General features: G+C 41.8%; 1 protein-coding gene across 5 annotated transcripts in view; it reads right to left on the bottom strand.

The window, feature by feature from the left end:
• Nucleotides 1–3,461: 3,461 nt before the first annotated feature.
• Nucleotides 3,462–11,719, bottom strand: part of LOC147613873 (endoribonuclease Dicer homolog 1-like) — an 87,953-nt gene continuing 79,695 nt past the window's right edge. For 2 of the 5 annotated variants that reach the window (XM_086781854.1, XM_086781857.1), the window contains exons 6-9: nucleotides 6,467–6,577; nucleotides 5,967–6,188; nucleotides 5,812–5,865; nucleotides 5,149–5,730 (exon numbers count right to left, since the gene is read on the bottom strand). In XM_086781854.1, the coding sequence (XP_086637980.1) occupies nucleotides 5,824–5,865; nucleotides 5,967–6,188; nucleotides 6,467–6,577 (375 nt within the window). In that variant the 3' untranslated portion in view covers nucleotides 5,149–5,730; nucleotides 5,812–5,823. Of the gene's footprint in view, nucleotides 4,126–5,148; nucleotides 5,731–5,811; nucleotides 5,866–5,966; nucleotides 6,189–6,301; nucleotides 6,578–11,719 lie in introns of those variants that run through there. The other 3 variants (XM_086781855.1, XM_086781856.1, XR_015263277.1) reach the window with 3 other exon arrangements.

The following is an 11,719-nucleotide window of genomic DNA, read 5'->3' as shown; positions in this document are numbered from 1 at the left end:
CAAGCTCATATCATCTCTCAATACATGAAATTAAAAAATGACAATTCATGTTACAATAATATGTGGAGAGAATACACCACGATTGGATTATGTGGTGTATTCTCAAAAATGTTAATAACATTCACACCCAAAAACTCTTATGCATGTGAAGGTTTCTTACCCATGTAGGCCTACAATAGCCTGACAACCTTTATTAAATTCCTATTAGGCATGTAAATAGAACTATTAATTACTGTAGACCAAAAGAAATTATAATAATTTTTCGATTGAGTATAATCCTTGCCATTTTGATGATAGTATTCATGACATGCTTGAGTTTCCACTTTATGTTTCTTTCCTTATGAAAAGTGATGAACTCACCATATAAATTCTCCTCCATAATCTATTCTAAATTACTTTAACTTGATTCATGTCTTGGTTTCAACCATTGCTAGCCATTCATTAAACTTTCTAAACTCTTAGAAATTTTTCGTCAAAAAATACACCAAAATCTTCCTACTTTAATCACTAGCCAAAATAAAATAAGAAGAACCTCAAACTACAATGTTACTCATCTTTCCATAGAGATTAGCATGTATAAGCTCAAGAGGAGCCTTGGCCCTAAAGAAGCCTGTAGTAGTGGAAAGAGTTTTTGATGCTTCTTAACCATAATGCAAGCTTCACATACATCCAAACCATAAAAATCTGTGGTAAATGCTGACTATAGCTTACCATTTTGTATTTTTTAAAGAGTTTGTATACAAAAATGTCCATGGTTTATTGTACTCAAATCAATTACAAACGTCGAGAGTCTATATACTAAGATGTGCATAGTTTGCTGTACCCAAATGAAAGAAACGTCAAGAATCTATATACTAAGATGTCCATATATCTTATGCCAAAGTTTGTTGTACCAAAATCTGGTGCAAACATCAAGAACTTGTACAAGTTGTTTCTTTGAATGACCTTGTTATCTTCATCAATAATGACATTTTATTCTTGAATCCACAAGTCATGATCCATGAAAGCTAAGACAGAAAGAAGTTTCATCTTAATATTTTTGGGACCAAAAGAATATTTAAAAGACTTCTTTAGACATGAGTAAGATAGTACATGTACCTTTTATAGAGCACTTTGCATTATTTCCCACTATCGACATAGTGTCAGAAGGAAGAAGTGCAAGTTCTTGTAACAAGCCATATGCCTTGAAGCCCCACTATGGATGATCCAATAATCATCTTAAATTGCTACATTTATTATAATAGTGTACATCTCCTTAAGCCACATTCTTTCTTAGTTTTCTCATATTGTCGTTTCTAGCATCTATTTGTTCTTTTAACACTTTTATAGTAAAAGTATTTAACCTTATTCTTTTATTTGAAGGGCTAGAACCGTTACACTTTGACATTAGCAAAGAAAGCCCCAAGCCTTGTCACCACCATTGTGACCCTATATCCACATTCTCTCATTTGGAAGTAAAGAGATGGACTCCTCAAAGGTGAGAGAAGTCGCAACTTTCAAAGATTTACAACATAGTCTATGCTTTTGTAGCTAAGGAGACATCCTACTTTATAGTAATCACACTATCTTCCATGCTAGTAACGATGGCAAAGGGCATCTACATCTCTTCATTTCTAAGTTTGGACAAGGTTGACAATAGGTGGTACAAGATTTCCTTCTCCATCCATCATAAGTGGAGTTGAACATCAACACTAATGATGGCATCTCAAAGCTCATAAGAGAACAAAATAGCCATGAAATCAAACCTCCATAGAGAATAATTAGCCATTGAGCTTTCCATCAAGGTCGATGGTAGTGGATGGGGTCTTGTAGAAGATGCTCTTTATTCAAAATTACTATTAGATAACTACCACCAAAGATTTTTATACCAAGACAAGGCTTTCTTGTCATGTAAGAGGATACATATGCAAGTAACACTTACGAGAAGTAGGATCTTTCACACTACAGAAACCCAATCTCAAATTTCATAGTAATAAATATAAAGAGAAATACTATATCATTGATGTGATATTGTAGATGGTGAGGTCCCACACTCATGTGCTTCTACAAAAGGAAGTTTTGATAACTAATCTTGAGCTGTTGAGATTGGGGCTTAAAACTAATAGAAGCTAGAAATTAATATGACAATAATGGTAGATGAACTTAATGAAGAAGAGAATGGTAACATCTCCATAAAGACCTTGATATGTGGGGCAGCTATGACTGGAAAACATTGGTTTGGCATCATAGTTAGTGCCACCATCCACAATTTGAACGAACCATCAAGAACGATAGAGTTTATGCAACTCCCTAGTCCATTTGGACTCACCTTAAGCCCCATTAAGAACCCATAAGATGGAGGCTAAAAACTAACAGAAGCTAGAAAGTAATATGACAATAATGGTAGATGAATTGTATGAAGAAGAGGATGGTAACATCTCTGTAAAGACCTTGATATGTGGGGCAACTATGACTAGACAACATCGGTTTGGGGTCATAGTTAGTACCACCACCCACAATGTGAACCAACCCATCAAGAACCATTCCTCACCTTAAGTCCCATCTAGAACCCATAAGCTATCCAAAAGTGAAGTCTACCTACCCCATGTGTCGACCATATTATCGAATCAAGGTCCACTTTAGCATGTAGCCATTTTGACAATGTGCCAAATTTTATCTAAGCCTTTTTAGCAATGTGATAAATATTTATTTAAGCCTTTTTGGAAGTGTGCCAAATCTTATCTAAGTTGTCTCTACACCATCTAGCCTCCTAAACCACTATCTTGTAAGATGTTGCACGCCCAAGTTACTAAACCATGGCTAGTCCTCAGTATGATGCCATACAAACTTGCGCTTATAGGTGCCTAAAGATTACAAAATGAGTATGGAGCATTGATTCCCAATAAGTACCAACACCCTACTCCCCTTATTCTCAATTTTATGTTTTTATAGAGAGCATAATAAGTGTCTTATATCACATACTTGGAATTCAAGAAATAACCACATGAAAGATTAGATAAACAAGCCCATCATGTTCATTAGCATGTGCTATGTTGGTGTGCTTCAAGCCAGCTATATACACTAAAGAGTGTGAATATGAAAGGAAAAAAAGGAGTTTTGAATAATTCAATTGATAAAAATTCTACACCAATACCAAACTCAATCTATCAACTATCACATGGAGCTTCACTTTATCCCTTACCATAGTTCTAAGGATACCAAACTATGAAGTTCTTAAAATAACGTCCCGTTGTGAAGTAACCAAACTAAGTCTTTGAGCTAACTAGAAGCCCTTCATCAAGAGAAACTTTTCAAGTTAGCAATATAAAGGGCATTCATATGCCCACACATCCCATTACAATAGACACAAAGTTATCTCAATAAACTTGGGCTTTAGCCAATGGTTGCACCCTTGCCTCTCTTTTGAGAGGTACAAGGTTGGTTCGAATCAACCCTTGTGGCATGTATTTCAGTACCCTCTCTTGCATTTTCATATATTTAAGAATAACCTAGTGTAGGTACATTGATTATTGATTTTTATATATTTAAGAATAACCTAGTGTAGGTACATTGATTATTGATCACAAATGGACAAGGTGAATTATGAAAACAAAAAGGGATTTATGAAGAGAAGCTTTCTATAGGAATGGCCTAAGCATACATAACTTACTAAAGTTAATCAGAGGAAGTTTAATTGTAAATAACGTTAACTTGTTTGAGATTAGGGAAAATATTATCAGCAATGGCGGGGGTGAAGGAGACCAAGGAAACCCAGGGAAGCCTAGTCAAGACATGATAATTCACACTTCCATGCACAGAGCTAGAGGCATTGTCTGACTGCATAGAGTAACAAATCAATGAGCTGCATGATAACCATCTCAGAGGCAAAGCAGTATTAGTAATTACTTTTGACATGACTAGAAGAGCAAGGCCCAGCATCAGCACCAGACAGCAATAATTGAGGATCATTAGCAAACTGCTTTGATAATGCTGCTCCACATGTTCAACATAATGCTTTGGAGGCAGGGAATGCAACAGTGAATTCGAGAGTGAAGCCTAGCCATTAGAAGAGCATTCAAAGCACACGTGCACTGGCATGCTTAGAGCATTCATACCCATAAAGATGGTGACAGGCTCGGATCGTACCTTCAAAAACCAAACTTGTGTGTACCATGGAAAAACTAAAAAGCTCTCTCTCTCTCTCTCTCTCTCTCTCTCTCTCTCTCTGTCTCTGTGTGTGTGTGTGTGTGTGTGTGTGTGTGTGAGGTCTAACAGAATACCAATAAAACGACTGATTCATCGAAAACACATTTAAAAACCAACAAGAACTGATAAAATGATATAATGGGATGGGATCAATGTGGACTCTCGGCATCAATGGAGCTCTCCACATCCACTGCCTGTGAAGGGGCACTCCTCTGTCTCTAGAGGATCTCTTGGATATGAAACCATCCAGTGGAGCATCTCTTCGGACCAGTGGGTCACGAGCGTCCAGATCGCTGCACTTGAATCGCTGTGTCTAAGGAGACACATGAGAGGTGGGGTGGCACATGGCAGCTAATGTGTGCTGACTGGTCAGTCATGTCCAAGCATGACTAGTATGCGAACACCATTACCCGAGACAGTGGGCCAAATCCCTCCTTGAAGAGGCAACGAAACCTCCCTTGTATCTCATAATACACTAGGCATTTGAAAAGATAGTGCTCCTCTGTCTCAACCTCTAGTGAACAGAATTGGCAGATCTTGTTCTCTAGGAGCACCCCCCGGTCTCCACTCAAGCGATGTGATGAGACTCTGAGACTCTGATCAGGCTGATCACAATCCTCATGGCATGTGACATGTATCTATGAAGATAGCCAATCTTCTAAACGAAACCATCATCGGTGATCCTCAAAAAATGATCCTAGTAGAACCACATCTTTGGGAGAAGCTGCAAATAATACAGCCAGGTGCCATGGGTCTCTAGTCTAAAGAGGTCGGCACAGATAAGTCCATTAATGTCTTGTCGGGTGAGAGGTTTCAGAAGTGCATCATAAGTGTAGTGGAATGGGGGCACGCGATCCGTATGATGCCCATGTGAGAGGAACTATGTAAGCCTGGAATATCAAACCCAAACATGTCCCGTCTCAGCTACAAAAGGCCAGAAGGGTCTACAAGACCCAAAAAATGTTACAATAAATTAATGAACTAGCTAGCTCATGGAAAAGAGAACAAACTAGCTACCTATGCAAAGAAATGATCATTTGACTAGAGACTTACAAGATAGCCATGTGGCTGTAATACAAAAGCCCATACAGAGATATGGGGGGGTAAACTGTGTTGAAGCTGGATCTAGAATCTCATATGCTCTCTGTCCACTGTCTGTGGATGGGCATCTCTATGTCTATGAAGAATCTCCCCATCTGAAGCTGTTGTGTGGAGGGTCACCTACCCCGAAAGCTTGCTTGATAAATGGAACAAGCCTTTGGCCTCTTTGAATTCATGATTGTTCTTTACACCAAGGGTAGTGGCTCTATTAAGCATAGTCTTCAATGTTATAAAAGGGTTCTGGGATGTACAAAAAAGGGCTTAAAATGTTTTCCCTTTTGAGCCCAAAAGGGCTTAAAATGCTTTCCCTTTTGAGACCACTTCCAGTGTGTGTGGTGAACCCTTCCCATGGTGTATCATTTTGTTTCAGCCTGCTGCCTACAGCCTCAGAGAAACATAAGCAAGACAGCCAACATCATGAAGAGCCCCAGGGGGGCATAGAACCTGCAAAATTTTTAGTGGTGAGTTATCTAGAGAATTCTCAAATGAATACATTGCAAGGTTCATGCCAAGAAGAAGAGTCACCTTATATGACATTCATAGACATTTGGCTTCACATAATTTTAGCTCATGCAGTGCCTGCATTCCACATAAAAGTCAGGAGTCCCTTCTTTCCATGGACGAGCTTGCAAAAGTTGAAAGTGCTTCCATATGCTGCTGTGCCTACAATGGATGATTACCTTGACAGCCGCAAATTTCCGTGCAATACGCTTCTCTTCATGCTGAAAGCTTGTAATGGTTTCTTGATCGACAATCACATTAGCTTGATACATGCCTGATAGAAAGGTTGATTGAACATTGAAGGATAGATGTCTTGCTTTGCAAAACTGTGTCAGCTCATTAATGGGATGCAATGAAAAGCATCCCGGCATTGGCAAGGGTTCTAGCAATTGTTGCAAAATCTGCGAAGAGAAGAAAAACAGTTATCTCACAAAAATCTTTCAAAGTTTGCATTTAGACTACTGGTTGCAAAAATGTTCCTGTATGACAGCAGGGGCCCATCCAGGCCACCCACCTCATGGATAGGAAGCAATCTTGCCTGTCCAACTCCCTGCCCGTCCCACAAGCAAGCATTTTTAATTTTTTTGAAACCAACCTTGTATATCAGAACAAGGGCAGCTCAAAATCTTTTTAAGGCTACTGAATCATGATTACAAAGAACACAACCTTAATGCCCTACCCTGCAGTTGTTTGTGAAAACTGTTATACAGACCTTCCAAACAATCTCACCATCCAGTTCACAATCAAGAAATATAGCAGCTGCTATGGATGGGATTAAGTCGCCCAAACCCTGTTAAAGAAAAACCATTAGTATGATGAGTAGTGGTACCGCATAGATGTAAAAGCTAAGGTAATCCATGTCCTCTACATGTGAGTGCGCACGCGCACGCGTGTGTGTGGAGAGAGAGAAAGAACGATATATTAACATCTTCAAAAGAGGGTCTATGAGAGAGAGAGAGAGCGAGAGAGAGAGAGAGAGAGAGAGAGAGAGAGAGAGAACGAGATATTAAGCGTCTACTAAAGACCCAATGGGCCTATGAGACCAAAGTGATACAATAATGTCCATGGCATATCTCATCATGGAATGGAAAATAAAACAGAAAGAAAACATAAACATAGCTATCTCACTGGGGTGATACAAAACTGTCCATGGAAACTATGAGCCCCCCCTACCTCTGCCCTGCCCTATCCCCTTCGCGCTGTGCCTCCCCCCCCTCCCTCTGCCCGCCCCATCGTCCCTTCCTCCTCCTCGCCTGCACAATTCCCCCTTCTGCCTCCTGCCTCCTGCCCCCGCCTCTCCCTCCTCCCGTGCGCTGCCCCTCCCTTCCTGCCCCCTACCCGCCCTTTCTCCAGCCCCGTCTGCGCCCTTGTTTGGGTGTTTCTCCCTGCTTTCCGCCCCTGCTCCTCTGCTCCCTTGCCTCTTCATCCCTCCAGCAGGCCTCTCCTCCGCCACTCCTTTTCCTTTGTTTGAGCCTCCCCTTACCCTCCTGCTCCTTGTGACCACCCCTCGCTTCCTTCCCTTCAGTGCTTCCTCAAGGCAGGTTTTCAGCTTTCGGGCATTCTTCCTTTTCAGCAAGTTTCGGCCTCTTCTGGTCTTCGAACCCCTAGGAGGACTCCATGGCAGCCGCTCCGTCATTGCCGAAGACCAGAGGCCGCTGTCCCTTGCCTATCTTTTTCAGAACCGGGACCTACAGCTCCTCGCTTTGACAGTCGCATGTTTGGAAGCTTCCACCCTGGTATGCAAGATTGTGGGTAGCCACCCGGCACGCAAACAGCTCAGGACATGTTGACAGGCAAGCTTGCTAGGCACGCCTAGAAAGATCTCTGATTTTTACTTCCTTGGGGCGTGGCTACTAACCAGGTTGAGTTTGATTCGCCTGCAACTTCGGATAGAGTCATGCAGTTGAGCCCCGTCACATTGTGTACGGCCCAGGCCTTCTTTTGTGAGGTGGCAACACCACTTCAACACTCTGTGTCACCGCAATGCATGTTTTGCCTCAGCGGAAACCCTAACCGTAACTGCAACCCTAATTTTCAAGATCATTAGAATGAAGGTCTGTTCACATCATCGCGAAAAGCTCATTTTTGAGAGGAGCAACTTTGTCTCTTACAGCATCTTCAAATTCAAAGTGGTTTGAGAGATTTTTACAAGGATGACTTTTTGCATAAAAAGTCAATAAAATTGTTTTTCGGTTGCTATTTAAAAGCAAGTTACTTTTTAAAAGCGCTTTTTAAAAGTAAAACTTGCTTTAAAGCGAGGGGGTTGCCAGAACCTATATAAGCAAGGCTTGGGGTGGGGTTTGGGCATAACACATCACATGGATTCATTGAGTGGAGGCCAGAGAAGCTATCACTCTTGGTACTTGGGCGTGTGTGTGCGGGAGCGCTTTGCTTTGGAGGTTCGGGCTGAAATTGTAATGGCAGATCAACCTTGGAACAGAAAGAAATACCGCAAGGGGTGCCAGTGGTTTTGGGGCCAATGCAGTGTCTTGTGTAGGAGTGCTCTAGCTCCATCCCTTTCTGTCTCTTCAAGTTTCAGTTGTTTAAAGTGCTTGTGTGGTGAAGTAATTCTTTACCACCCATCAGTGGTATTGAAGGCTGGTTTCATGGTTTCATTGCCGGGATCACGTCAACTTTCTCAAGGGGGAAAGCTCGTGGTTGTCTGCACGCAAGCATGACGGGAAGAGACGAGGAAGAAGCCAAAGAAGAGAATCGATTTCTCATGGGAAAAAGCAAAGAGAATTCACATGGACCAAAGACACATGAAGATGCACAATGAAGGCTTGTGTAGATCAGCCATGAGCATTCAAGTGGGTAAAAGTAAAAAAGTAGCACTGTTTTGACCAAAAAGCTGAGTTTGACAGAGTCAAAAAACGGATCAAAGTGTAAGGAAAGGTCGACTATGTCAAGGTAATGGTGTGCATGTGGTTTGGAACAACTTGGGCATGAGAACATGCAAAGGCAAGCATGTTTGACCAAGTTTGACTATGGGTTGACCAAGTTTGACCACTTTGACCGAGGGTTGACCAGCGATTGACTCCAAGAAGCCATGTGAGAAGGCAACTTCAGAGAGGCTTCAAAGGTTTGGCAAGTATCAACTTCAGTGGGGGTCTGAGCTTTTATTGCAAAGACTCTAAGAAAGCTAAGCGGACAGTACACCAACATGGTCAAGCAATGGTGTTTGACACAGGTGATTAGGTTTTGTAGAGATTTTGAAAGGAAAGTAAGAGGCAAAGTTACACCTTGTTATCCTGCGCGATGCAAAGTGTATGGAGGAGGGTGACTTAGCAAATTCACCTCATGGGATAGAACTTTACCTTGGTTGAAGCCTACCATGTGAAGTGCTCACTCAGGTTCAGCAGCAGAGTGCGGGTCTCGAGCATTGCTTGATGCTCAAGACGGGGGTTCCACAGACGCACTCAGATGGGATCTAGGAGTCGCTTGGTGATCTCTATATGGTTCACCTGAGGTACTGAGGGCTGATAGTACATATGCTTGCGGGACTTCTATGATATGTATACTAGTCACATGGTTTTGTAGCATTATATGGTAGTGATGTGTGTGAACACACTTAGGACCGCCGGGGCATTTTTTTTCTCACTAGGAGGTTTTTTCCCCCATGCATATGTACACCCTCTTATCTACTCATTTTGGGATGTGTACTTATCGTTTGTATCTGGCACACATTTGTTCATTCTATTCTAGTGAGTTTGTGTGCTCTCAAGCTTCTCTATCTTGTGTGTGTGCATTGTTGAAACCCTAACCCTAAGTCCAACAATTGGTATCAGAGCTAGCTTCCTTGACACTTGATCTAGTAGTCTGCCTCCCTCCTCACGACCCTATTTTTTTTGTCTCCGATTGAGATACCCTCTTAGGAGAAGAACGTGTATACTGTAGTGTGTTGTATACGAAGTATACAGTTACAGTATTTTCGGGGTCTGCGGCACGATTCCGGCGCGTTTTGGGCACCGCAAGGTTTCTGCAGACATTCTGGGGAGGCGTCATTTTGGATTGGTTCTACTCAATTTTGGGTGTTTGGGCTGTATAGGTGTGCAGCAACATCTACAGTGTCTTCAACAACATTGACCATCATACTTTTGCCAATAACACTCTATTCTCTACTCTGTGTTATTTTTCATACACTTTGCAGGTGATTCAGTCAGTTGGCAACCATCTAGGGTTGCATCCAGTGAATTCTAAGTACTTGCAGTGTGTTGAAAGATTTTGCACTTGGTAGAAAGTCATGGCTGGCAGTAGTGATGTATTCAACATGTTGTCTGTTGAGGACAAACTTGATGGGACTAACTACCCATTGTGGTCCTATATGATGAGGCACGTACTGGTTACTAAAGGCCTTTGGAATGTGGTCAGTGGTAGTAAAACTCATCCTATTTCACAACTATCAGTGCAACCAGGTGCTGCAAGTACATCTAAAGTAGAATCTGATACAGATGTGGCTCCTCCACAAGCACCACCAGTACCTCCCACTGCTGCTCAAACGAGATGGGATGGAAGAGATACACCGGCACATGCATTGCTTGCACTTTCTGTGAAGCGAAACATTATTCCTCACATTTGGTCATGTAAGACTTCAAAACATGCATGGGATGCACTTGCTGCATTATACCAGATGCGCAATGAAGCACGTGTTGCATATCTGCGCAAACAGTTGAAGTCTGAGCACATGAATGAGGAAGACTCAATGGATAGCTTCTTGACCAAGATCAAAGATTTTAAGGAGCAGCTTGCTAGTGTGGATGAGATATATCCTGATAGTACATTGGTGTCCACAGTTCTCAATGCATTGCCAGATTCTTATCAGAGTTTTGCCTCTACCCTTAGACTCATGATGAAGGGAAATCCAAATGCCCTTACATTTGATGAGTTGGTTTCAGCACTCTTGCAAGAAGAGCAGTCTAGGCAAAACAAATCTAATATGCGAGTTGGTGACCAAGCTTTTGTTGCCAATCAGAAGAGCAAAGGTAAAGCTTCTTCACATGGTGGCTATAAGCCAAAATCAGAATCCTCAGGTAAGGATGCAAAGAAAGAAGGTGATAAGCCTAAAAAGAAGGGTAAGTGTCACTATTGCAGGGAACCAGGGCACTACCTACATGAGTGCAAGAAAAGGCTAGAGAAGGAGAAAAAGAAAGAATCGGGCATGGCTGTGGCTGAAGCATATGCACCAAGTGCAGAGAAGAAGGAATCTGCAAGTTTTGCTCAAGATGATTGGGCATGGACTGTACATTGCAGTTATGACCCTTCTCTTCATGATGTATGCATGTCAGTGGTGGCAGAATCGGATGCTTAGTACTTTTACACTGGTGCTAGTAAGCACATTACTTCACAAAAAGGTTTGTTCTCATCTTTGGAATCTATCCCAAGTGCACGAACCGTCACATGTGCAAATGGTTTCTCATAGGAGTTGGTAGAGTTGTGCTCACTGCTGCAAATGGGGGCGCATTTACTCTTTCGAAAGTTTTATATGTGCCAGGTATTAAGAAGAACTTACTGTCAGTTTCAGCCTTAGCCTTGTTAGGCTTGACGGTGAAATTTGTGGATGACAGATGTATAGTTTAGGATAGAAATGATGGTTATTCTATCATTGCCTCAAGTACGTTGTTTCATGGCCTGTATAAGATGGATGTATTTGAGAAGTTGCAGCATGATGCTGCTTGCTCAGTCTCTACGACTAGTGCTATGAGTGATGCAGAATTATGGCATGCACGATTTGGCCATCTGAATTATGGCAGTTTGTTATGCCTTTAGAGGCATGATATGGTGTCTGAGTTGCCAACTCTTGAGACCCCTACTAAACATGTATGTGGGGTGTATTCTTGGTAAAATGCATCGGGCATCATTTCCAAAGGATGGATCTATGAGAGCTGTTAAGAAATTACAGCTTATACCTAGTGATGTATGTGGTCCTACGAGG

This window comes from Cibotium barometz, chromosome 43 (assembly GCF_041138505.1).
Source record: "Cibotium barometz isolate CiBa-2024 chromosome 43, ASM4113850v1, whole genome shotgun sequence".
NCBI classification, from domain to species: domain Eukaryota; kingdom Viridiplantae; phylum Streptophyta; class Polypodiopsida; order Cyatheales; family Cibotiaceae; genus Cibotium; species Cibotium barometz.
The sequence above is the reverse complement of the archived record's forward strand: the minus strand, read 5'-3'. Positions and strand labels throughout refer to the sequence as shown.